General features: G+C 37.3%; 1 protein-coding gene across 3 annotated transcripts in view; it reads left to right on the top strand.

Annotated features, from left to right (window-relative positions):
- Positions 1–27,783, top strand: part of DZIP1 (DAZ interacting zinc finger protein 1) — a 32,485-nt gene that overhangs the window by 2,304 nt on the left and 2,398 nt on the right. The window contains exons 3-17 of one of the 3 annotated variants that reach the window (XM_084505563.1): positions 2,544–2,628; positions 3,961–4,088; positions 7,025–7,186; positions 8,002–8,139; positions 9,425–9,487; positions 10,763–10,903; positions 11,623–11,671; positions 12,990–13,049; positions 19,983–20,042; positions 22,781–22,926; positions 23,266–23,458; positions 23,833–23,962; positions 24,160–24,210; positions 25,132–25,331; positions 25,740–25,870. In XM_084505563.1, coding sequence (XP_084361689.1) covers positions 2,544–2,628; positions 3,961–4,088; positions 7,025–7,186; positions 8,002–8,139; positions 9,425–9,487; positions 10,763–10,903; positions 11,623–11,671; positions 12,990–13,049; positions 19,983–20,042; positions 22,781–22,926; positions 23,266–23,458; positions 23,833–23,962; positions 24,160–24,210; positions 25,132–25,331; positions 25,740–25,870 — 1,737 coding nt within the window. The remainder of the gene's footprint in view (positions 1–2,543; positions 2,629–3,960; positions 4,089–7,024; positions 7,187–8,001; positions 8,140–9,424; positions 9,488–10,762; positions 10,904–11,622; positions 11,672–12,989; positions 13,050–19,982; positions 20,043–22,780; positions 22,927–23,265; positions 23,459–23,832; positions 23,963–24,159; positions 24,211–25,131; positions 25,332–25,739; positions 25,871–27,783) is intronic. The other 2 variants (XM_084505565.1, XM_084505564.1) reach the window with 2 other exon arrangements.

The following is a 27,783-nucleotide window of genomic DNA, read 5'->3' as shown; positions in this document are numbered from 1 at the left end:
CGTTTGATTGTTAGTCTTAAGGAGAAGCTGCTGATGTACCATTTTAAAAAGCCTTTATACAGCTTAGAGGGTGAATTGTCCCGTGTTGCAAAAGAAAGCTGATCACATGAGGGTGGTTCAGGTTTCATCTCCATAAAGTCTTGGCTGTTTTTGCAAATAAGCCCGTTAACATATTTATTCACACATTTATTTATTTAATTTATTTATTTATCTTTAAGTGGTGGCATGCTGTATCTGATGTAACTATGTTTTGGAATTCAAAGGTAATGGCTGTTATCCACCAACAATGTAAGTTCAACCATAAAATACTACCCTACAATGAGCGCTACCTAAATGTCATAAATTTATGACTGCCTTGCCAACACCTTTGTCTTTATTTAATTTCATAGCATTACATGTTTTCACTTCTTGATGCTTTGTACAGAAATGTGATGTGCTCACGCACAGTGTCCCCAGAGAGTGTACATGGTGTCTAACACTCTAAGTAGCTGCAGGAATAAGGTCACGTAATCCAAACCCTGGATATCCCCTGTGTTAGCCCTGTTTCCTGCAGTAAGAGCTTTCTTTCCCTACTAGCAAGTCAAACTGACGTGAAGTTTGTGCTTGAATGGCTAACATTATTTCACAGCCAATTTAATTCCATAAGTGTTGTGCAATCTGTTACACTGGAAGCTCCCTCTTGGTTGGCAGCAGTGCTTTGCTGCCGTGCTCTGTCTTTGCTTTGGCTTTATGCTAGCACTGATTTGCTTGGGTTTTATCCTTGCGTTTGTCTGACAAAATTTGTCTTCATAATTCATGACTCTAGTGTTTGCTGGAGGACACAGATATTTAAAAGCCTATCTAACTATCAGTGGCAGTATTTTAAATATTAGATGACATCTGGGAATTTGGTTATGATGGCAAGATCTTCAATCTGTTAAGTCAGTTTTTAACTGTTTGCTTACATTCATGTCACAGTGAGGAGGAAAAAGGGCTCAGCTGAGGATTTGTGGGCTGTTAAAATATATTTATTCAGAGGAGGGGGAAAATAAAAGTCTGGGAGAGAGCAAGCAACCCTACCTAAAGCATTTACGGGTTTTCATTCGTAGTATTACCAGTACATTCCAAAATCTATAGATGTGGCTCCTGTTCTTCACTGTCCATTTATTTCTAGTATTCTGAACATTAGTGGGATATACATTGGCAGTGAACAAACATCTTTTACAACAGCTGGGATCTAAATTTGACTTAAAATGGAGTTGCAAAGCAGAAACTGTCATGTGTACCATTGCAACACAGGACAAGTTATAATCAACTTGCATATAAAGTTTTTTTCAGATGAATTTTGCAATCAATTAACTTAGTACAGTTGGATATGAAGCTGATGAAGCGTTTTCCTGAGAGATCCTTGGCTTTTATTACACCTTGTTAGGTTTGGGGTTCTAATAATGCTTAGAAGTGTTTGATTTCTTCGCATATGTCTTCCACATGGTTATTATTATTATTTTTAAACTCAATTCCTTTTTGCCTGTCTGGGAGAGTAATGATGAGACAAGAAGACAAAACTAAGAACAGTCTGCATTGAGATTTTCAGTATAAAAAGGAAGAAGGCGTGTAGGAGGCATTTAGGGGCATTTGAGTAAAGAGGAAAGAAGGGATGCCATCCAAAGGGACCTGGACAAGCTTGGGAAGTGGGCCCGTGTTGAACCTCATGAGGTTCAACAAGGCTGAGGGCAAGGTGAGTGCCCGTACCCAGGTAAGGGCAATCCCAGACACGAGCACAGGCTGGATGGAGAACTCATGGAGAGTGGCCAACAGGTCGAGAGAGGGGATTGTTCCCTTCTGCTGTCCCCTTGTGAGACCAAAATTGGAGCCCTGCTTACAGGTCTGGGGCCCCAAGTACAAGAAGGACGTGGGGCTGTTAGAGCAGATCCAGCAGGCTGTGAAGTTGATCAGAGGACTGGAGCACATCTCCTGAGAAGAAAACCAGAGAGCTGGAGCTGTTCAGCCTAAATAAGAGAAGGCTCTTGGGAGACCTCAGTGCAGCTTTTCAGTACTTGCAGAGGGCTTCTAAACAAGATGCAGAGCGACTCTGCTCAGGCAGATAATGGCAGGACAAGGGGTATGGTTTTAAACTAAAAGAGGGGAGATTTTGATCAGAGGTTAGAGGAAATTCACTGTGAGTGTGGTGAGGCCCTGGCACAGGTTGCCCAGAGAAGCTGTGGGTGCCCCATCCCTGGAGGTGCTCAGGGATGGACAAGGCCCTGGGCAGCCTGGTCTGGTGGGAGGTGTCCCTGCCCATGGCAGCGGGGCTGGAACTGGGTGGTCCTTGAGGTCCCTTCCAACAGAAGCTATTTTATGGATAGCTAGCATAAATATATTAATAACTTTACAGAAGCGTGGCACAGTGAGAATTTTAGCCATTATTCTTGTGAAATGGAATTTATTAAAGGTGCCTACTTTTGGTATCTGGGCAAAATAATATAATCTGTTAAAAGCCTGAACTGCTATACTTACCAAATAGGTGTTACTACCAATAACTGAAATGTTATCTATTTCTACAGTGTCAACTCTGTGAAAAGGCTTTTATGAACTATTCCTTTTTACAAAGTCACATGCAAAGGCGTCATCCGGAAGAATCTCAGATTGGTATGTACTTCAGTATAATCACGGAAATTAAGAGGCATCGTTAAGAAACATATAAATATATTGAGGGTTTGTGGTCCAGGATTTTTTTGCACGTTGCATTTCTATATGGCAGATGCCAGTTTGTGTGAATACAAGCAACGCTGACTGACAAAATGTATTCAGTGAAATATGTCTCAGTCTGGAAAATACTTAAAACATATTCCACGTTTACACTACCTTGTCAAACTAGAATTCCCGCTGAATACTTCAATCAGTAGCAGAGTTCTTTAGGTATATATGCCATAAAGGTGTGGGTAAGAATGATTAAGGTACAGTAAAGAAAATAGATTTTGTGAATATATGTGAATTACTAGAGTAGAAATAATCCAGCTTAACCTGACATCTGTTTGAATGGAATCAGATGCTCCTGGACTAAACTGACTGTAAAATATAGTAAGAAAAAGAAACTGTCAAGACCGATCCAGGTTCGTGTATCTATGTTCATTTTGGTTGCTGTGCCACTTAATACATATTTTTTTGTCTCTCTTCATTGGAAAAAAAAAGTTTCAAAAACATTTCTCTCAAAGTTTGCTTCATTCATCCCTAAATTCTCTCCTTCCTGTTAGGCTGCGTGCCTCCGATTTATTGCCAAGGCTTAACAGGTATTGACAAAGGGCAATGATTGGAAAAGAGGAAGAAGAAGATCATCTGGGAGGAGGAAGAGAGGGAAGAATCTAGCAAGCTATGCACTGCAGTTTGTAAGGCAAATAAAACAGTGGAGCAGTGAAAGGAGTGTATTTAAGCATCCCAGGGAGTGTTAATATATTGGAAGAAGAAAGAAGCTCTTACGCACATTACGCTTGATTAAAAATAGATAATGGAAGGATCTGCAGAACCAGTTGAGCTAAATATCACATAAAGAATTAGTCATTCCAGATAACTTCTGTAATGAGTCTTCCATTTATGCAGAATAAATTATACTTAACAGAATTGATCAATTGAGGTTATTAGTCCTTCATGCATCCTTTTCTGAGCCTGTGTTGCTTAGATTCCTGTGGTATACTTTGCGATTAGATTATGGGATGTTTACAAGAGAAATTACTATATAAACTACTTCACATGGCAGTAAAACTGGTATTTTACAGTCTTTGAGGACAATGTTAGCAGTCCAGAGAACATACGTATTTAAAAATATCTATGGAGAATCATGGTAGTGGGAAGGGAAGTGGTGTAAGAACCACAGTTCATGAAGATGTTACTGAAACACTGTAGAAAAACATTTACAGTAAGCATCGTATTTCCAGAAATTACAAGCAATGTTTTTAAATATTTATTTATTTTTTTTTTCCCTAGCAGAACAAAAGAGGAAAGCTAAGACAGACAAACTGCAGGATGAGATTGATAAACTGAAGGAGCAGTTGCAGCTCACCAAGTCCCAGTTAGAGGCTGAACAGCAAGCTAATATGGTCAGGTTTTCTAAGGTAATGGGTACTATTTAATGTGAACCTCTCAAAAGAAGTAGTACTTTGGACCCTGCTTGCTCGTTTAGTAACTAGAACAGAACAAAAATGTGTCTACAGCTTGTCTGCCTGGCAGCAGTGCTGCTTGGGCATTAGAGCATAGCAACCCCTCTGCACACCCCTGTGATTTTAGAACATTCCCTTTCCCCTTACGTTTTGTTGTAGTCATATTTTAAATGAATACTTAAGAGAATACTTCTGTTAGCACTTGCCAGTTCATAAGGTTAAGCGTGGCCTGTTATTGAAGCAGATAGAATTGGTCTCGCTGTGGTGAAATAGAAGCTATTTTTGACATGATATTTTATGATGATTAAACGTTTCTTAGATATGACTGGTTTTATATATGATTTAGTAAGCTAAGTACCATTTCTTCTTTGCTGTGAAGAGCTTTAGTAACATGGGATAAAACAATTTAAGGAAGAGAGATTGAGAAGAAACAAAGAAAACTGTATATTTCTGCTTATCTTTGTGGAACCAGAGAGTCAAAGCAAACATAGTCTTAGCTATGGCTGTGTGAATTAAAAACAAAACAAAACAAATCTTAAACCAGAATGATTTTAAAGCAGTAATTATCTGTTTCTAATTACAGGCAAGGCTTTATTTAGAATGATACTGAATCGTGTGGCTGTACTTCCTGGCTTGTGAAAAGAAACAAAGAATCTCTAAGTTATCTGTTTGTTCTTTTCAGCTTGATAAGTTCAAATCATCTCACAGTTTTCATTTCAGTTCTGGTAAATAAAATAGGACAATTCCCTATCAAAATGGGGATTGGCTTTTTTTTAAGGGAGGGGGAAGGGCTTTGTGATTCACTTTGAGGGGGGAATTTTTGACACGCAAGACAAGATACTTCTAATGATCAAGTTAAACACTAATCCTGGTATTAGTTTGCCCTATATCACACTCAAAAGCAGCGTTTTGTGGTTGTTAATGTAACTCGTGGGAACCTTCTCTTAATAGATCACCCAATATTCCAAACTTAAATGGCTTTCCTTGCAGAGTTCAAGGGCCTTTAAACATAAAACCAATCGTGCAGTTTGAAAAGAAGCACAACATTTTGAATGTAAAGGGAATAAACAAAACGCTGCTATTATTAATTATTTTCTTCCTTGATTTCAGAGAAGCCAATCTTCTGTAAAATATTCAGTGTTTCCTTTCCTGAACGCAGGCTCTCCTTTCTTCAGTCCTTCTCTTGGAACCATGTAGCTTCCTTTTTTTGTTTTGTTGTTTTTTTTAGCCTTTTTTTTTTTTTTTTTCCATTTTTAAAAGTGCTTCAGTATTTAAACAAAGAGTGTGGATAGAGTCTCACCTGGGAGTGCAAGCAGTGTTAGAATAATGAGTCTTGGCCCAGTGTGGACATCTTCTAGGTATTCTGCTCATTCACTCTGTACCTTGCTTTTCAGAGGTACCTCTATAAGTATATTTTTCCTGCACCTAAAGCATCACTCATATGATGTGGGGCGTAGAGTGTTCATAGCTGCGCAGATTTTTTAGTACCTTAGGGGCCTATTTTGAAGTCACTTATTAACTGAGCCTCCTAGTTACAAGGAGACTGACTGGAATATCCTGGAGCTACAAACTTAAGTGTTACACAAGGCTTTTGAAACTTCTGTATTTTTCTGTGGTGTTGAGGAGGATAAAAATATGAAGTGTGACTGGTTGCAAATCGTCTGCTATGACTTAACAATTCATGTATCATTGTGTCCAGTGGATAATGGAGAAGGTCTGAGCTGAAAGGATACAGAAGATCCTGTTCTTAAGTGTACAGTGATCAGTTTTGCCAAAAAGTATGTATATTTTGGGCAACAAGCTGCAGAAATTAAGGATTGTACAAAAATGATTGCTTAGTTAATGAGATGGTAAATGAAATTTAACAGATGAAGTGCAGTAAATACATATGGGGAAAAAAAATCTAACTTCGTTTATGAAAAGGTGAGTCCTGAGCTAGAGCGTTGTTGCTGAAGTGCAAGCTCTTAAGACTGTGATAGATAGTTCCAGTGAAATTCAGCCCAGTGATGAGTAGCAACAACAAAACAGAATTAAATATTGCAAATTGTTATGAAAAATCAATGTTCAATTCTGTGGTGTAGCCACAGCTTAAATCCTGTGTGGAGGTCTGAGCCCTTCATCTCAAGAAGGGCTCAAGTTTGTAGGACAGAGTTATAAAAGTTACAGCAAAGGGTGACAAGGATGATTGAAGTCTGGAACAGCCTCTGTATTTAGAATGACTTATCATTCCAAGAGTTGTCAGGCCAAAAGAGATGACAGCTTGGTGGGGGGAGAGATTGATGCCTGTAAAGTCATGAGTTATATCGAGTGAATAGGTATCAATCATTCACTCTCTCCTAGTTCAAGACCTAGCATCTGTCAAATGAAATTGTCAGGAGACAAATTTGAAACAGAAATGCTTGATTCTTCATGCAACGTGTAGTAGACCAGCTCATTAGCAAAAGACTTTGCAGTCTTCCCTTGTGTCTGTGTCAGCTTTTAGCAACTGCAAGCGTATATGAGAAATCTGTTGAAGGTTACCAAGTTTATAAAGCTGTGTCAGGCGGAGTTGGCAGCTTGGAAACCATGAAGGAGAATACGCGTGTTTGCTTGCTCTGCTCTTTTCCTTTCCTACCTTATACGCTCAGGGCTTCTTTAAGAACCGTGATGGTGAACTAGGTGGATCTTTGACATGACCAAATAAGGTAATTCAAAATTTGTTGAAGCTTACATGTTTTGCTAGCAAAATATATCATCACCCAGAATTCTTCAGAAACTTGTGTTTTTTCATGTTTTTTTGATGTCACGTTATTGCCCATTGGAAGTGACTGCTTTTACACACAGTTTGGGTGCTTGAATTAGTGTTATGCTTGTGGGAAGAATAACAGCTATCATTTTAAAAATATTTTCAGGAATGTGAACAGCAAAAATCAAAAGAAGAAGAAATTCTCCAGTCATTTCATAAATGGAAAGAAGAAGAAAAAGCAAAACTAGCTGATGAAATAGAAAAAGTAAAGGAGATGTTTATGAAAGAGCTTAAGGAGTTATCTTCAAGAAATTCAACACTAGAAAACGTAAGTGTTTTAAGTTTTCTAACATTTTAAGGCACAAATCCTTTATAGTAGATGGTGAACTTCACAGAACGTTAGGGATTGGAAGGGATCTTGAAAGATAATCTAGTCCAAGCCCTCTGCCAGAGCATAAACTCCTAAATTGCATCACACAGGAATGCATCCAGGCAGATAAACTTTGGATATTTGAAATGTATTTGAAATGTGATGTAGTCACCTGAAAGGTTTTCTTACGAAACTTTAGGAGTAATAGATAACTGTAACTGTATCCTTGTCTACTGGTTTTATCTATGCAACTTCAGTTTTTCAATTAGTTATCCCTTCAGTAACCAGACCATTTTTTTCCTACTCCTACTCTATGAGTGCCTTTTCACAGATGAGTTATGCTGTCTGTTGGGCATGCTTTGTACTAATATTCTCAGAATTGACACAGAGGGAGGGGACTAATCTCTGCATTATAGTCCTGACCCTGGAACTGAATATGTTTTCAGTATAGTCAAAAGAAATGCTTCCCAGAGTTCTGGCTAGAAAGAGAATTATAAAAGGTAGGTCAGAAATCAAATACACATTGCATTACCAGAGCGCTGGTATTTTGTAGGTGTTAGTTTCCGAGTATATTTGCAATGTATGTTTATATAAGGTGTATATATTAATAATTACATGACATTTGATAAATGCTGAACTCATGAGAAACGTTAGAAGAACTTGATATGATCTCTGTATAGTTGTATTTAAAGTAAATTTTGTATTAAGTGACAGGTTCGTAAAACAAAAACTTTAGATATATTTGGGCCTCAAATGTTTTCTCCTCCTTTTAGCAACTGTTAGCGTTACAAACATCCAATATGCAGCAGAAGTCCAATTTAGGGACACTGAAAGACAGCCAAGAATTTGCAGAAGAGAAGTCTCAGAGTCCTCAGGATTATTACAAAGTGGTCAAACTTCTTGAAAAACAGGTAACACTATATCTTAATGTGTTGCTTTTGACTGACTATGTCCTTTTTACTTTTGAACATCTCTGAGCTGGATTTTAAATTCATAAGTAAAGTTCTCATCCTTATCAATTTCTGAAGTAGCTTTAGTAAACAGTAGTAGATTCAAAAAACAATTTCTGTAATGGAAATTACAGAAGGAATTAAGAAGGAAAATAATCAAGGAATTATTTCTCTTACCCTTTGTAATTTATAGTTATGTATTGATATATTTGATAAAAAAAAAAAAAAGAGTAAGGGAATATCTAGCTTTACCAAATATGGTTTGGTTAAAGTTTGGTTCCAGAAGGCTCTAATAAGCCATTTCTGTCTGCTCATTTGTGAGGCCGCTTACAGGAAATCATGGAAAAATGTGAATTTTCCATTTTCCAAGATGGAAAAAAATACATTAAGAAATTTCTGACCAGATTTGCCAATTGGTGGCTTTTGAGCCACACAAAACTCTCGAACCTGTCATGTGCAGCTTTTGTATCCTACACTCAGGACTCTATCATCTGATCAGCACAACTGCTGGGCTAGTTGGGCAACCCCAAGTCCCATCTATAGGAAAGACCAAGCCAAGAAGGGCCACTCAGGCTGAGATGGCTGCATTGCTCTGAGGCTCACCTGCATGTCCATGTCATTCATTTAAAAAAATAAATAAATAAATAGAGTTGTGGGTATTCCCAAAGGCCTCACAAACCTTTTTACTCTTTTTTGACACTTTGTAACATGCATAATATATTTCACGGTTTTAGGGACGTAAAGGTCTTTGTATGCTGCTGGTTTCATCCAGAACTTTGGTTGTTTCTGTTCAAAGGTGTGGAAAATTAGTTAGTTTTACATTTTTTATTTCATCAAAGAAAATTCACTTTAAAACTCATTTATTAAGGCTGGTTTTTTATCATTGTTATGCAAAATACATTGTCAATGAGTGTTTGAAATGACAGTATTTGGGGAAAAAGCCCTGCTCGTTACTATTACTCTTACTAGTAGTAAACAGGTGTGTTAAAATACTTGTGTATTTCTCAATCACAGTCACTGTATACAAATCTAGGAGCCAAAACATAGTTTCCAGAATGATTGGTAATAAAACCACACTCAGGTGTATAAAACATGCTGATGAATGATCTGTGTCTGGGGCTACTCAAGTTTTGTATCATCAATAATCTTTTTTTAGTACTTGTACTTTATAAAAATAAACCTGCATATATTGAAGTAGATGTTAATGTGTTATTAACAAAAATTAATATTGTTTTCCTTCATACAGGAAAGTAAATGGACGTCCAGAATACAAGCCCTTCGTCAGGACCATGAAACAGAGAAATCCCTGGTAAGTGGCACAGCAAACCACCTATATTATAAGGAGATAGTTTTCTTACCCTTGCAGTAGTTCTTGATATGCTGTAATACAATTTTTTGGGATTAGAAAGCCTAGATCTCAAGAGTTTGTGCAAGTGTTTCCCCTTAGATACATTTATCTCTGTGTTTCAGTTACGTTATGATCTTGAAGTTTTTCTTAAGGCCAAAGTTGAAAAGGAATTTATCTTTTAAGAATCTGACAGACACACCTGAAACTGTATCTCTCTTTTGAAGGGCTCACAACTAACTCTGTGAACAGTGTATTATGCAGTGTGTTATGGGGATATGCTAGATAGTTGAGGTACAATTTGCCAACATGTAGCTTTCATCTGCCCTGCACATTCAACTGCCATAGACCTACAGCATGTCTCAGTCTGTTTTTTCTTTTTTCTTTCACTTCCTTGCTTCTTTTTCTGTTGTAGCTTTCAAAATCAGAATCTGTTCGGCTTTTTGACGGAAGAACACCATGGCATTTTGTTTTGCATTGGCTTACGTATTTTACTATACAAAGCTTTATTCCTCGGTTTTCTTTTCTTTTTTTTTTCTTTTTTTTTTTTTTTTTTTGTGTGTGTGTGTCTGTGTTTCTTTTTAATCTCTTTCCTGCTTTGTTTCTCTTGCCTCCTTTCCTTTCATTTTCCTTTCATCTGCGCGACCATGTAAGAACTGAGCAGATCATAGTGGTCTGGCCAAAACTTCTCCTCCTTTGGCAAGAAAGCAGTGGGGAGGAACCATGGAACATTCCCCCAAAAGGATGTAGTTAATGATAACCCACATACATGCAAGAATAGAATAAGGGAGGAGCAACGTAAGTATTACTTTTGAGATGGCACACCTAAAATGTTGTTTCATTTCTTCTACAATCAAAGCTAATATGTTAGGTTTATCATACAAGTTCACATCTTGTCTCCTTAAAATATCATTATTTGACACTATAACGAAAACATTTTATATAGTCAAATGCTTTTTCCTGCAATCATGTTTTTAGACAATCTCAGCAACGTGTTTGCATGCCCCCTTCTTTGTATTGAGATTTAGGTAGCATTCCTCGTACAAAGAAAAAGTGACGTACGCAACTGTTTTGTAATACATGCAAATTTCAATGAAATCACAGGGGACATTACATTTTTGCTGAAAAAAAAGTGTTAAAAATATTTAAATATGATACTTGTTTGTTTAAATCTTAGAGCATTAAAGTATTTTGTATAATATTAGTGTCAATGTATTTTTCCTTTTGCTTGCTTTCTAGCTACTGTCACAGATTGAGAAGCTTAAATCATCAGTGAGAGAAGACCTGAATAAAAATAACACCTTTTACAAGAGGAGGATAGAAGAATTGGGGCAGAGGCTTCAGGAGCAGAATGATCTGATAATTACTCAGAAGAAGCAGGTCTGTTTTGTGAAGCAGTCCTTTTCAGAGAGCGTAGGAAACAGAAATGTTTTCCTATATATCTCTGGTTGCATAGTTAATATTACTAGTTGGTAAGAGTATTGCTGGAGTATTTTTGGCTACACTTTGGAAATAACATTAGTAAATAAGAATAGATCTTGAAAAGAGACACAGCAATGAAAACCAGGAATTAAAATATGATTTAGAATAAAAGATTTAACAAACCAAATGTTTTTAATAAGTTCTACAAAAAGTTAAAAGATTACTAAGTTGCAATCACCAAAGACCTCCACAGATTAAAAAAAAAATAAATCTGATTGTGAACAGGATTTTATCTGCTACAAGATGATCATAATGAGTTATAGTGTCTGAAATCTGAAAATACATGACTTGTAGACAAATAGACAAAACTAGAGTAGACAGGAGAGTTGTTTGTACAATTAAAAATCAGTTGTGTACTAAGTGTTTCTTTGGAGTGGAGCTAAACTCCAAAGAAACGGAATGTGAATGCAGAAACGATTGTAAGTGCAGAGGTGGCCCATAAACTGCTCTCCTTTCACTCTAAAGCTTGTATTGTGCACAAAGCAGGAGTGCAACATGAACACATAAGAAAATAGAAATAAGTCTTGAATGTTAGTTAGGCGTGAATGTGATAAGTATTAAGTAGAATAGAGTTTTTTAACTATTCAAATATCTATTTTATATTTTATTTTATTTAGATAAAAGAATTGTCCACAAAATCAGTTGCAAGCTTCAAGCCGTGTGATGGTAAGTACAAAAGGTAAAAACAGATTTTGTTTTTGATTTGAGCAGCTTTGCTGAAACAAATGTTACAATTCATTAAAAACTGCAGACATCAGCTTTTCTATTTACTTATTGAAATCAAATAACTACTTGCAATTTATTTCTGTCGCAGGGTACCTTACCTGTAATACTGTTTCCATGCCTCTCTTATTTTCCAAAGTTCACGTTTTGCAGCTGTAAGAGCATGTAATGTACAAAGCTGATGGCTTGAGTAGTGAAGAGGTGTGAAATACAGCATCTCTGTTTTGTATTATATAAAGAACTTTTGACTTTGCTTTATGAAGTGTACTGTAATTTTTTTTGTGCTTCATCGTTATTAGGCTGAAGAACCCACAAAATTACTGAAAGGATAGACAAAATTGATTAATTGATCAGTTAAGATACAGTTGTTTAAAGAAATGTAAGAACTCTAATGATATTTTTTTGTTTGTGTAATGTCTTAACATTTGAAGTTTGTTACATATAGCTAAACCTGTTAATAATATTTGGTGATGCAGTCCTGCACCACAAACATCCCTATAGTTGATGCAGCAGTTGCGGTGACTTGAAATAGATTTACTACAATAGCTGATGACAGCTAGATTAAGTCTTAGCCCAGTTTGGAAACCATCCTGCTTTATTAGTAAAGCATTGGCTTGAACTCAATCTTAACAGCAGGGAATAGGTTAGTTTGAGAAGAAAACAGTATTAGTATGGCTGTATGACTTCTCAGTTGGAGGTGGTCATACTCTACCGTGCTGAAGCAAAGGTAAGTATAGGAATTTCACAAAAGTAAACTTGTTCCTAGGCCCCAAACTGATCTGAGGAATGTAGAACTGATGTGATAATTCACTCCAAGGCACTCTATACATTGTATAGATAGGGTTCACGTTAATTGATAGGAGGTGTGGAAGAAGTAGAGATAAAAGCCTTGATCAGGGTAGACTTGACTTGGCTTTGGGCCAAAGCTTCTTGCCTGCGATACAAAGACAACGTACATACATGACCAAAAAGATGAGATGACTAGTGAAGATTCCTATTCCAGTTCAGTGATTTGGTTACTAAATTTTTATCCTGCTTATAGAAGTATTAAAAATATGAAGCGTATCTGGAGTTTGTACATTTGTGTTGGGAAGGACTGTTTTTTACTTGTAAACTATTTGTTTAATTTTTCCCCATTAAATCAAAAAATTCTGTAATTCCTAAGTATGATTAAATGTTGTTACATTTATGAATCTGTAAGTATCTGTTACTGTTTACTATAATACATTCACGTTATTTTTTTAATTTTATGCTGTTTTAGCAAACACCACTACTGTTGAGCGTCTTGAAGAATCTAAGTCAAGTCTACCAGTGATGCATGGTAAGTTTTTGCAGTAGGTCCAGATTCAGTTCTTGCAAATCTAACTCTGTCTTCTCGAATTTGTTATTTGTCAAATCATAGTTATAAGACTAGTTAAACTAAAGGAAAGTAATTTGAATCACTTTGCACATATCCACGTTGAGAATTCCTATGAAGTAATAGTGAAGGGATACTGCAAAGAAAAAATGAAAAAAGAAATAATAATTGTATAATATTTCCTAGCACATTTATAGAATCAGAGCATTTTAAGGTCACTGAAAGTAATTATGAAGAGGGAAACAAAATTGTTTTCTTTTAGAAAGGATGCTTATTTTCTAGATATGTGCATACAGTAGAATTTATATAAGGAAAATATGTGGAGACATTTGTTTTACAAACCTTGAAGTATCGTATTTTCATTGTGACTTATAATGTCAAGGAGGAAAAATATGGCAGAAATGATCAAAATAGACATTCATCCCATCTAGACAGTTCATCCAGAGTCAGTATATGTCAGATCACATGTACGTTGTGATACTATTTGATAGCGGGGAAAAAAGAGAATCATTTATTTACATTGTTTTGACAAAGTCAAAACAGTTTTAATTTTTTTGTCATTATGCAAATTATTGGACAGTGTTGTTACCATACCAGTATTCTGTGATCAATTCTTTACTTGCATTTCAAGTTGGAAAGTAATATGAAAAATGAACTTTGAGCAAGTAAACCTTAAACCTTACAAACACAAACCTTAAAAAACAAATCTTAAACCTTACAAACAGTAGTTTAAATATTTGAATTATTGACATACTAATTAAATATAAATTTATTATTATTACTTCTAGTTTAAAATCTGTCAAAGGGAGAAAAAATGTAATATGTCTAAGAAAAACATACAAAATACTTATTTTTAAAGTAAATTTAGAAGGTTCTGAAGAGGCATATGGGAAGAAGGAGCAGAGTGCAAGGAAAGCTTTACATAGCCTGATCAAAAATGAACAACTGATAAAAAATGAAGTGTTGATTTCAAAGTATTTGTTGTGACAATAATTATTAAACTACAGAAGAGATTTTTTTGTATAGTGAAGTTATTTGAATAATACAGGTGTTTCCTATCTGTGTTAGGTTACTGTTCATTGCTAGAAGCTTAGTTAGTATAACTTCACGTAGATGAAATGTGTGGTGAACAATCATAATATATTATTGACACAGTATAGATAATAGTATTTTAAATAGTCCAGTATTTTTTTCATTCAAACCAGCTTTCATTTCACCAACACAATAGTGCTGGTTCTAGTTAAGAAATCTCAAAGCATATACTTTGGCTGAATTTAAGAACTGAGTTTTATGAATAATCTTGCTTCTAAGGGCTTACACACTAAGCTTTTCAAGCTTTGCTTTTTTTTAGTGCATTCACTTTCATTTGTACTATGGAGAAAAACCATTCTGTGAATATTCATATATTCTGTACTCTGGAAATTTAAATCTGCTTATTTAGATTTTTTTCCTGTATTCTTACTTCTTCGGATGTGAATTTCTTGACACCTTATGAAACTTCCCAGGATAGAAAAGGCTGTTCCTGCCATTGATACAGAAAAGATTCACTATCACTTTATTACGAAACCTCAAAGAAGGTGTTTCCTTCAGATTCTTGTGCTGATGATTATTTTATTTATCTCTGCAGGTCTCTCTGTCTGTCCCTTTTCTTCCCTTCTGGATTTTTTTTAAAACTTACCCTACCTAATTTCTGGATATAAAGGTTAGCAGAAATTATAGTGACCTTCCCGAAACTTTCAGGACTCTTCAAGGGATTGAGTTACATTCTGAATTAAGATATCATGACTGCATCTCACGCTCTTATGGAAATGGAAGTGCTTGCTGGTAACTTCTTTACACAAATTTATTTAGCATAGAGCATCTCTGAAATCAGAAGAGCTGTAGTTTTCCTACCAAACAATACCTGCATATCTAGTAGCTTTCTTTTTCTTTTTTCCTTGTCTGAAAGAAAATTACTTCTGGGAAAGGCTCTTTTATGTGAGCTTAAGTACACTTTTCAAAGTTGCTTAGAAGCTTTTCTGTCCTAAGATTGCTTCTGTACATCTCAAATCTGTGCTGTAAAAAGAGTTACAAATTACAAATGAGTTATCTTAAATGTAAAGTGGAATACTTAGCCTGGTGCTTTTGCGTTAATGTTGCAAATGTCCTGAAGAGCTAGTAATCTGCCTAGAATGCCATCCTGGCTGACCACTCTTCTTTGAGTTCTGAGCTAGCTGCAGTGTTGTGCAGATACAACTTCAGTCTTTCCAAAGATTACTTCAGTCTCAAGAAAAAGCAACAAATGAATTACAATACATATTTTTTAAATGGACTTTGGCTCCTATATTGCTCTTGAAATGTTAATACTTATTCAATGTTTAATCGTTGGTAGGTCAGTAATACTAGGTGGAATTAAAGACAGTAGCTAAAAAGCAAAGATATTAATTAGATTGACTAAATTTTCCTAAGTTGCTTCAGTTATGTTAGGACCGAGTCATAGGTTTTAATGTACAAAGCTGTCTTCTTAGATAGTTAACAGAGAAAAGGGGCACCTTCAGAGTTTGGTTCAGCCGAAATAAGTTCTGAACTGCTCTTTGAAGTTGCCTGTGTCTCTTCATTGACTGTAAAAGGAGTCTGAGATGACTAGGTTCCTAACTTAGAGGCCTCAGGTAAGTGTCTAAAATTTACCATTTATATTTAAGGATAAATTTAAGAATAATTAATAATATAAATTTATTTATGAATAAATTTAAGAAGGTTTAAGAGTGATATTTATGCTGCTTCCCATTGATTAGTTAGGAGGTTTCCCATTGATTAGTTAGGAGGAAAACACATTATTTAAAAGTGATGGTTGAAATGACAGGAATCAGATTAAGTCTGGCAGCCCCTTGGTTGTGAAATATTAAGCATAAATTAGAAAATTAAAGGAGACTGTAACTGTGGCTTACATTCTTTATTTCTTTAAGAAATACAGCAATTTACAGCAAACAAGTTTCATATTTTGTCTTTGGTCTTCATAGTACACTTGCCAGAGTGCTTACTGTGGGCATTACTCCACTATAGACAATTTTAACACTGCTGCTTGGGCTAGAAGTACTTTAGCATTTCATAGCTCTGAGTAAATAGACAGGATTTTTCTTCAGATACTGACTAGTGGACCAGATTCCAATAGTACTAGTAGAATATTGTTTGTTTTTTTAATCTTTACTTGTTTTAAACTACTAGATAAGAACAGACAAGTAATACATGGTATGATGGAAACACACAGAGTCAGAATTATTATTGTGGGATGTGTTTTCCTATGCCACCTGCATGGAAAATGTCTTCAAATATTATTTAAAACAGAAATTTAAAGATTTTTTCAGAAGAGATAGTCTGGAGGATGTGATATATAACTACAGCCAGCTTGCATTAAGGCTGGGGTTGGCAGCTGCCATTTAGCTAGGTTAAAGTAGGAAAGCTAGGTAGAGGATTTAGCAGCGTATCTTTATTTGGTTAGGGTTGGATGTTGGGGAGGACCAAATTAGGTTTGTAGTGAAAGCGGTTCAGGCCAGCAGAAGCTGGTTTATGGCAGGGTCTGCAAAGGGCTGTTATCACCCGGAGGCATCTGGTTATTGCTGAGCAAGTGTTTTACAAGGATCACTGGGCGTGGGTTAGAATTAGGCTTGGGCAGACGTTGGCCGGCATTGAAGGGCAGGCATTGAAGAGTTATGGTTGAGTTAAGCAGGATCAATTAAGCAACGCAGCAACAGCAGAGCCTGTCTCAATAGGCTGAAGTATGAAGTTGATATTTATCTATTTTATAGTTGAGAAAGGCGTGGATCTGGGAGTCAGGGTTCAAAAGGTGTCAGTGAACAAAGTGTAATTGAGGTTGCATCTGAGCTGCAGGCCTGATGTAACCTCCAGTTCTACCAGCACCTTGCTAGTCCAGAGCAGGGGCACAACGTGCCTCCTTCCTCGCCTCAGCCTCCTGGCACCTATTTCCAGTGAGGCCCAGACACAGTCTGGGCCTTCATTAGCTGTGTTCATGTGGAGAGGGGAACTGAGAAGTGGCTACGAGCCCAGAAGGGAAGGTGGTAGTCTAAGCTCAATGCTCAGGCTGGGATTAAGCTAGGAGTGAGGTCCTGGCCAGCAAGGCTGGATGCCAAATGTGTTGTCGTAGAACAATGTCTGCTAGCATCAGCTGAACTAGATTTAGGACTGATAACTGACAGGAAAGTAACTGGCTCTGCCTAAGTCAGAAGTTGCAATGGTTACTTATTTAAGGCTACTGTTGGACTGCGGCCTGGTGAGGTTCTGAGCAGAAAGGTCTGATGAACTGGAGGAGGTTACCATACCTCAGGGTAGTTAGGATTTGGGTTTGCATCCGTGGGATATTTTTAGATTGGAAGTTAGCAAACTGCTAACGTGAGGTTTAGGTGGATTGTCTGACTTAAATGATTCCTAACGATGAGCTGGCTAATACGTAGCTGCTGCTGATTTCAAGGATGAGTGCTAAGGTAAGAGCTGAGATCAGATCGCTGTGATCAGGCTGCTAGAAGAAGCACGTCTCTGGTAAACCTCCTGAGTGTGGCTCCTTAGGGGGGCATCTCTACACCTGTCTGTAAGCCCGGGGAGTGGTGAGTCATGCTGCTTTTTGATGTTTAATAAACATCTCACAGAATATGTATACAGTAAAAAAGAAAGGCCTGGTTTCACTGGAAAACTTGGCATTTCCAGATGTCCACTCCCCAATGTCTTAGGCCTTGATCTCCTCTGCCATCATGCAGTCCACAACAGTATTATACGTAGCAGGAATACACTTTTGGTTTTGTTCTTGAGACTCTTCTTTTGTTGTTTTTACCTTCCTATGTTTGCAGTATACTGAGGAAGATACACCTTTATTCCAGTTTAGCAGATTATTTTCAGCTCTGAGTTCTGGGGACTGGGCTTCTCCTTCTTACCTGACAAGGGCTTGTGGTGAGGTGAGTCACCTCCTTTAAGCATACTGAATTTGAGTAAAGGACAGAGAAAATGAGTATAGATTAAATCCAATTACATACCAACTGGATGTGTGTTAGGTCCAGCCAACAAACTCTGAGGCTTGTGCCCATGCAACTGAATTAAATCCCACCAGAGCATCCCTTCAAGCTCTTTCCTCCAAAACAGGGACATTGCAGACATTTTGCAATGTTCCCAAACCATTCCCGAGCATTGCTTTGGACGTTGCTACTTGGTGCAGGGCAGCAGTGCATCAGGAACAGCTCTAGTTCAGTAGCATGGAGGATCATATGATCATTTTCCAAGGCATTAGTGATGCTCTGGCACATTAAAATCAGGGCCTTACAGACTGAAAGACTGGAAACCTGTTTGTCAGTCCATCTGTCAGGGTTTTGCTTTTAAGTGTTTCCATAAAATATACTGACAAGAGCACCTTGTTAGCATCATGTGACAGGTAAAAGCAGCATCTTTTAGAACTTATTCAGTGCAAATTGTATGGGAGCAAATCTTCAGCCTTGTAACCAGCTTGGAAAAACATCTTGAGAGACTTTTCTAAGAATATAACTGCAAGTACAGAAAGCATGGAGAGAGCAGCTACCATAGCGAAGGTTTTACACCACACTTCGTATTCCCTCTTCAGGTGGGAATTATTGGAGATGTGACGTTGTGTCTTTTAGCTCCACGTGCTCATTTCGCTGTCATAACCCATCCCACTGCATTCACACTTACACCTTGTAGTAGAAGAAGTGCTGAAGAGCGGACACCTTTACGGTAATGCCACTTCTTCCCATTCCACCAATACAGCAGAGCAGCCACTGAGAGCGCCAAAGGATCCTTGTGAAGGCTGGGGCAAATATATGTTGGCCCTAAATATTGGCCAATGAATTGTTTTCTCCTATCCTGGCAGTAGTTGAATGTTGAAAGTATAGTTCACACATTTCTCTGTTTTATATAAACCCTAGAAAAAGCTCAAGTTCTAGTTTTTAGTTCTAGTTTTTATCAAAATAAACTTATCTACAGAAGATGAATATTAACATTTTAAAAACCTTATTTTTTATTAATCTACACAGAAGCATTTTTATGCATCTCTCATCTGAAGTCTGTAAAATTGTGAAAAAAAAAGTGTACTCTGGCCTCACTTGTATAAAAACAGTTATTTCTGATGGCCTACAGAATAATAATTTCAATGTGTTTAAGAAGATTTCTTTAGCAGAGGATGTTTCAAGATAGCTTTAAAGCTCATGATAATACTGAATTGCACTATGTTGAAGTCACTGAATTATTTAATAGATTCTGCTGGAAATTTTATCGTATATACATAGGTAAACTTTCTCTGTCTTGCACATATGGACTCACTGCTAATTCTCTGGATTAATGAGTTAATGCGTTTTTTGGTGTGTATTTTTTGAGGATTTCTAGATCCATCCATTTCACTTGCCCATTGTAAACTTTTAATATCAAATTGCACATAAACAGTATTTAAAAATACGTTTAAAAATGAAAATGCTTCTTATGACAAATGAGTGATTATTAATTTACTTAATCCTAGGTGGCCTTGTCTTTGTAGATGCTTAAAACCACCCCGCCTGGCCTCTGGACCCCATTCCAGGAGGGCCTGGGGGTTTCAATAGCTCTGTGACATATCAGCCAGCCCTGTGCAGGTGGCGTAAAGCTGATATACCTGAGGTAAAGCAAGACATTTAGGCAACTGAGTCAATCCCAAAGCAATTTTGGTAGTAGGATCACCTCTACAAATGTTTTCCATCAAGACAGCACTTGCAACTACGTAGAGTCATGGTGCATTGGGCTTGTGATTGTCCAGCAGGTTGTCCGCAGTCAGGAAAATTGACATCGGTGTGTTTTTTGCCTTACTTTCCCCTCTCTGGACCTTGACTTTCTTCTGTCCTGTTTGTCTGGTGTTCCTGTTCTTGTTGTTAGAGCAGGCCCCCTTGGTACATATGCTGGAGCCCATAGAGGAGCTTTCAGAAGAGGAAAAAGGTAATGGTTGATACAGAACCAAACGTAGCTACATGTTTTTCTTGACAATAAAAATGTGAATATTATTTGATCTGTTCCGTATTTTTCGTTGTACTTGAATATGCTTATCTGGCTTGGGTGGGAACATTCCTTGCATGTGTCAATTTCCTTTTGCCATTGGTGCTTGTAAATATTATGATTTCCTTATCCAAGTTTGATACCTTTTTGTGGAGATCTGACTTAACTCTTTAACGCAGGCTTATTCCATATGTCCTGAGGCACCTGAGATAAGCAGAGCACAAGTGATTGATGAGGAATACCCCCTTGCTAGGAAGTTCTTTTGGTACAATCTGGTGCTCCTGTAATGTACGCTCACTGCTTTTTCATACTTGGCATAAGCAGGTAAACAGCTCAGCTGCAGGAAGGAAGTTTGTGGTGAAGTGGAGGCTGAAGCTGCCAACTTTTAGAGGTGGACCAAAGATACTTCTGCAAGTAATCTAAGTTATGCCTGCCTCTGAGCAGCCACAGCTCCTGCCAAGGTTGTGCCTGGTGCTGGTAACTGCAGCTCCATGCTGATAGCTACCAACCCAGCCTTGGCAGCTGGTCCTCTGCTTCGTCGGAGGAAAACTTGGGCAAGGACACACTTACAGGGACAGAACAAAAGGTGTGGGCTCATCGTGCATGGTCATCTGCTGGAGGAAGCTCACAGTACTTGGAAAACCTAATAGCTGAAGAGCATAATCTGTGCTGTGCATAAAAATACGTATCAGTCTTGAACCTTACAGCCAGTGAATTTAAATTCTGAAGGAATTTGAATACATCTATGCTTTAAGTGAGAAGTTTCCCCAGGGAAAACCCACTGACTGCCTGAAGTAAGGACTGCTTACATTTTTGCCGTTCCTTCTGCTATTTCTCTCGCTCGCCACCTTCCCTCGTGATGGATTGTCTTTGATTCCTCTGCTGCGCCTCAAGGCATGGCCTGCAGTGCGAAAGAAAGCAAGAATGCAGTCTGGAAGGATGGACCCAGATTTTTCTGTTTTGCTTTCAGTGACAGCCGGTTATAAGGGAGAGTGTGAAAAGTCTTGACTCGGCAGATTGCTTCATTGGGTAGCTGAGGCAGCAGGCCACACCTAAGGACCCTTGGCTCCAAAGTTGTCACATCTGGTAGTGCTGGTTGGTGGTTTTAAACCAAAATCAGTAAGGAAGCAGTTCCTTAAACAGAGCTCTTGGCTCCTGCAAAGAGGATTTGGCTTAAGTTAATTAGCAAGGATTAATACTGTCATTAATTAGGATAATGCTGGATAGTCTCGTTACTCATATTAGTATGAAGTGATTATGAAATAAAAAATGATTTTAGATAGATCTGCATTATTGGAAGGATTAACATCAGAAAGGGACAAGATGTAAGCTCCTTGGGAGTCTTCCCCTTAAAAGGTGAGATGTCTCCTGCCAGGCTTTTGGGAGGATTTCATGGGTCAGGACATCACCGTCTCCTGATCAGCAGTCGTCTGGCAGCCCTACCTTTCTGCACTGGCCGGTACTTTACCTCTCCCAGGACTCAGCCCTTCAGCCAAATGGCTTTTAATCCCACCTCTGTCAGGTAACGAGTTGTCCGTATTGTTCCCAAGGCCAGATGAGGTTTCAGCCAGATACTGTCCCCTGCAATACAGGTCTCTCAGCATGGTAGCTGGACTCGGCCAGTTTTAGCTTCCTAGAGTTCTTTCCAGAACCCCTCAGAAGCATCTTCCTCAAAACAACCTAGATCCGTTCTTTGTGTACGTTGAGGGGTTTTCTGAGTCTGTTGACCACTGCCAGACAGAAAGAGGTACCGTGGCCCCACTGATAAGTGTCATTCAGTCAAATTTCCCTCTTGCCAGAGACGTTTTACAGGCAGGTTCCAAGTGGGCGAGCTTTGCTTTGCTCTCCTGGATGACTCTATAATGCTTCAGCTTAACTTTAACACCAGTCTTTAATTTGGATAAGAATCTGTCTCGATGATCCTTTTTGTCTTGGGTAAGAGTTCGTGTCATTACTGGCACTTACGTACAGGAAAGAAGTAGAAAGTTCTTCACCCGCTCTTTAGCGTCTGTGATGTTGTAGATCTGCGTAGAAGAAAACTGAACTTTGTCCTTGAAAGAGTTTTAAAGATAAGTAGTATCAGTTTTGTATTCTGTGAAACTGTCTGCCTCAGGCTACGGTTTTGTTTTTACCAGGATTTCTGAAAGCATTACAACTTTCCAGAGATTTGAGCTCAGTAGGCATTTTTTTTTTATCAGAGTTTAGCACGTTGCTTGAAACTCTTCTTGAGAACAAGTTTGCCATTTTCCTGTTCTAACTCCTGCTAGAGCTTAGCTCTGATTTGAGACACCACTTTTAGAGGACTTGGTTATCAGAAGACAGTCTTTCTTTATCAGAGGTTCCAAAGAACAGTTCTAAAAGTTAAGATCTTTGTTGTTAAATATTCAAGCGTATCTTTACAGTGCTTCTGGAACAAGTAAAAACAAGACACAACGGCGAGTACTAGATGCTGAGTTATAGTTTCCAAGTGAGCTGACTTTTATAAGGTAGCCCCCTATTTTAAGGAGAATGCAAACTCCATGTAAACAAAAAGTGCATTTGTATGTCTGTGGCGTTTGTAAAATATATATATATTTATATATATTATATATACATATGTATATAAATGCAGTTTTAACTGTTTTTGGTATTGTGGATTTTTCAAACGTCTCTTAAATGCATTTTTTCCATTCTTATTTCAGAAAATGAGAAAGGTGATCGTAAAACAGGTAGAAGTAACCAACAGCTAATAAACGCTTTGAAGACGGATCCTTCTTTAACTAAAGAATTAAGAGTTGTTTTGGAGCAAGCCCTGGAGGAGAAGCTGGAGTCCTTAGGAATTAAAGCAGTGAGATTATTTTCAGTTCTTTAGAAGAGGGGTAACGTTTGTCCCGCTCCTTTGCTATCTTTCACTTCTGTATCACAGCCCTCAACCTAGAAAATCAAGTGCTAGATTTCTAACTGTTATAAATCAGTGTAATTCATTAACCTGAGGGAATTTCCATCAAATTACAGGTGTGGATGATTTGCCTACAGCTATGAGCAATGTTTTCACTGTGTTTTTTTGTTTTGTTTGTTTTTTTTCTATGGGTTTTGTAATATTTGAAGTTTAAAAGGATGTATATGATTGTAGGTTATAAGTCCCAGAAACAGTAGCCAGTGTTTACAATCTTATTTATTTCTTTAGGGTGTTCGTGGTATCCCAAGTGATCGTTTAAATAAAATCTTGCGTGCTATTGAATCTGCCAGAGAACACAAACGGAAGCAAGAGCCTGACATGCAACAAATTCGAGAATATCTTGAACGCCAAGTCAGCTTTAGGATTGAAGAGAAATCGTCATGTAATAGAACTGTTTCCAGTCCCCATCTTCCTCCAGAAGGTTAATTAATTTATTTTAGTTTTATTACTGTGGTACTTAAGGTTTTATCTAGAAACATTTGGGTGTAGCTGCCTTCATAATTTTTCACATAACTATTCTGTGTAGTTAAGGCCAACTAAACAGTTTCCTTTAAAGAGTTACTAATAATTAATACTAATAAACGTGCTTAATTGCAGACATTTTAACTCCTGCATTGGAAAGATATGTGGTAACTATGAAAAAAAATATGCTAACTACGAAAAAAATACTTTTTTCCTTTATTCTATAAAACCATAATCTACAGCAGAAACATCTTTAATTTTAGAAAGAAATCAGATATTAATATAAAAATGCCAATCACTGCTTCTGATAATGAGAGAGAACTTCTCTTATAGGTAAACAGAAGTTCAGTCAATCGGCAATTTCCTCATTCACCGTACCACAAAAGCCAGTGAGAAGGTCTTCAACAGCTGTCCGCCCAGCTGAACAAAGAACAGCCATCACTGAGAACACATCGACACCAAAGTAAGAGATGCTGTTCTCATAGTCCTCATACCTCAGGTTAACAGTCCCCTGTGGGTTTGTTTTTTTGGACTGATGTGACTGTTTCATGCCAATACAGTGTAAAAATTGTGGAAACAATTCATATTTTTTTCTACATAGACCTCATACTTCTTCAGTTGACTGTCAGCGTTGAAATAACTCGTCTTGTTGTTTTTTAGGTCCGGGAAGCTTTTTGGAAATGGATCTTCCAGAAAGACGTCTAGTATCACGTATGTTTTGTACTGTTGTATTTTTGAAGAAAACATTTTTGGTACTTGTGACACAAGAGCTATTGATAAGTTCGAATTATAAATACTCTTCTGGGCTTTACTTCTTCTTACCTCCCTCTCTCCTCATTATTCCATTTGAGTCTGTTGTTATAATCCCTGAAAGACAGCATATTCTCATTTCAACAGATATGTTCTTTATTGGGAACCAGAGACAGTCAATAAAATCAAAAATCACTGCGTTCCAAGCCAGGTGGAAGCATTTAAATATTTTGGTGACCTCACCTTTTCAGTTTGTTGATATTTTCTTACTACGATCAAAATTAAACACATTATTCCAGGTCTCATCAGGCACATTACTTTTAATTTTCTGCTTTTGTTTTTATCTGGGTACCATTTGAGATATAATTCTAAACTCATCAAGACAGAAGTAGGTTGGGTCTGGCTGTTAACATCTAATTAACAACTCAACAGTTATTGTAACTTGAGTGCGTGTTATGGAAAATTCCTAAATTATTTTCATCAAGCAGAATACCCAGACAGACTTTCTGTGGTGCAAATTCCATGGCCCTGAACTTTGCTCTCCCATGAAAGTCTATTGGTGTTTGCTTGGCAAGATTTTTTATGTGTTGGTGTGTTGGTTTTGCAAAGATAGTTCATAGGCGGAAATAATCATGTCTAAGAGCTCTCTTAGATTGAGAGATCTATTGTGATAACTTCTTGAGTTTACTTAGCAGAATTTCTTTCTGAATGGTTTTATTGATAGAGTTTATGGCAGTTCCTGTTGTTTTTGTGTTGTTTTTGTTTTTCCTTCACAAGAAAAATGCACAGGAAAGGAAAATACAAGAAAGCTTAAATATATCCACATGTCAGTGCAGGCATTGAAACCCAGTAAGTCCTCAGGCTGTGTGTCTTTTTGTGTAGAACTCCACCATTCAGTTCAGAGGAAGAAGAAGATGATGATATTAAACAGTTGTACATATCATCAGAATTATTGGAAAAGCAGTCAAAAACATCAACCAGCAAAGGCAACGCTTCTCAGATGGCTTCTGACAAAAGTGATATGGATGGGGCAGAGGAAAGTGAAATTGAAGAAATTGAAACACCTACCAAAACCTCAAAAGGTTTTTGCACTACTTTTGTATACGCATGTTTTAACAGGCTGTGCATCATTCTGCATTTGCTGATATTTCTGTGTTAGAAATATAACAAAAGCAGGCTATCTAGTCTTGTGTATGTGTGTTTGTATGCAGTTTATTATTTTGATAGTGTATTTATATTATTATAATACTTAAGGACGTCAGTTAAAATCAGGTAAGTATCAAGTTATATGGCTGCATGCAGAAAAAGAGACAATCTCTCCCTTAGAGAGGCTTCTGTCTGAAAGTGCCTTTCTCAGCCTTCTATTTTGTGGAATATATTTAGGGAGTTTACAATAAAGCCTCAAGAACAATTGTTATGCTTGCTTCATGAATGAAAATCATCTATATATATATATATATATATATATATTGTTATTTTTGAACTTCTAGGAACTGTTATTCAAAAACTGACTGAACAAGTTGAAAAGAGTCTTTCTAACCATGGAAACAAGAGCAAACCAGCTGGAGGGATTAATGTCGCACAAGCATTTATTAAGAAAGAAGAGGTGCAAGAACCAAAGGTATTACTTTTAATAGCCATTATTAAGTAATTGAACTAGATACCTAGTACTTGAATGAGATCTGTTGCCTTTTATTTCATGCTGAAGCCATTTTGATGCAAACTTAGGTCTCAAAGACAGTTTTGGTGTTGGATCTAAAGGATCTAAATAGTCTTTTGGGGGCATCTGCACTGTTATATATAGGAGTGCTAGAGAGTGAGCTGTGTGGCATGTGACCTCATCATCCATACCCCTTTCTATATTATACCATGATTATTCTGGCTACCTATGGTGATCCAAACGTTTGGGAATAACTGATAACACTTTATCTCCTGTTTCAGCAATAGAGTGAGACGCTTTTTTTACTTTCCTAGTATGTAATTTTGATGGAGGAAAACATGAATTTGCTAATAAAATATTTTGGAGTATTTTTAATTCTTGAGCTCTGTCTGGTATGGAACTCTTGAATGCGTTTTAATGAGGGAACAAATTCCACTTCTGAGTGTGGAAATTTGTTCTGCTGCATCTAGTTATCATATGCTGTTCTCAGACTACATCCAATCTATCACTGCTAACTGTCCTTTGAGTATAGCATGTGTTCACAGTCAGAATACTAACACAGCTTATTCTCTACCCCTCAGGCTTTACTAAAGCCCCAGTCTTCCCCTCAGTGTCGAGTTTTATAATTGGTAAGCCATTTTAGTGCATATTGATCTTTACCTGAACAATTTTTTAGTAAGAACAAAAGTTAATCGAAGTCAGAAGTCAAGAGCAGGTAGGTGCTGTTCATTTCAGTATGCTAGTAGATTGAAGTAGATAGCCAGATACTTGTTCTGACATTCAAGAAAATCTATTTTATTAAATAAACAAATAATAATTGTTGAAAATCCAGTTACCCATAACAAAACTGATGTGTTAGGGCTTCCTGACTAACAATTAAATGGGAAAGTTATCAGTCCTCCTAGGTATAGGGACACATCTATTTTAGTTTCCAGAAAAGGGTGGTAGTCTGCATTTGAGCTGTAATGGTGGGGTGCTTTTAGTTGCCACTGGAGACACCTAAACTGTCCATTGATTGTGTGAGAACTGCAAATCACACTGAAGTCAAAACTATCAAGTCAGACGTGACTATTAAAATGTCATCTGGGGCCTGATGTCACTTTCGAATTCTCTGCAAAGGCAGATGACTTGAGACTGTCAAATAGTCACAGTTACATTTAGGGGATGTTACGTTCAGTAACTATCTATAGGTGGTTGGCTACTGCATTAAGACATTTTTGGGCTTCAAGAGCAAAGAGCTGTCACAAAACAAGACTTAAAATCTGTGTTTTAAAGATGTGGAATACATTTTTGTTGTAATTCGTTTGAAATATAGAGAATACACAGTGACGTGTTGCAGTATGGGCATGATGAGTTGGAAATGAGTTTATGAACCCTGCCTAGCAGTTCTAATTGGAGCCATATATTTTACACTTGATCAAAACTGAGTTCTGTATGAAGTTGCTATTTTTTTTTCAGTATTTTATGCTTTAAAATTCAGTTGAGGCTGAGTGAAAGTTTGAGGAAACCTCCTCCAGCATTTCTGAGTGTATGAGACTGACTTTCTCACTGACACACCCTTAAAATGCAAATAATTTAAGACGGCAAGATGTTGAATCCTGGTATGTTAATAATACAGCACAGCAAGCAGATCTGTCAGATTTTGAAAAGCAGTTTGCAACAGTTATGAATGTTAAACATTGAATTATGTTGCAAAATAACTTTCACTCTGGTCTCTTCTTTCGAGATGCACTACCTGGTCCTGTGTGTGGATTTTTCTCTAGTATGTACATAACTTACATCGTTTTCCAGTTGCATCAGAATGTTTCTTCCGTGCAGTGGAAGCACATTCTGTGTGTTATTGTAACATTCAGAGGCTCTGGTGAAATAAGGCT

The sequence above is a fragment of the Aythya ferina genome, assembly GCF_964211825.1.
Source record: "Aythya ferina genome assembly, chromosome: 1".
Classification (NCBI taxonomy): domain Eukaryota; kingdom Metazoa; phylum Chordata; class Aves; order Anseriformes; family Anatidae; genus Aythya; species Aythya ferina.
Note: the sequence above shows the minus strand (reverse complement) of the source record. Positions and strands in the feature narration are given on the sequence as shown.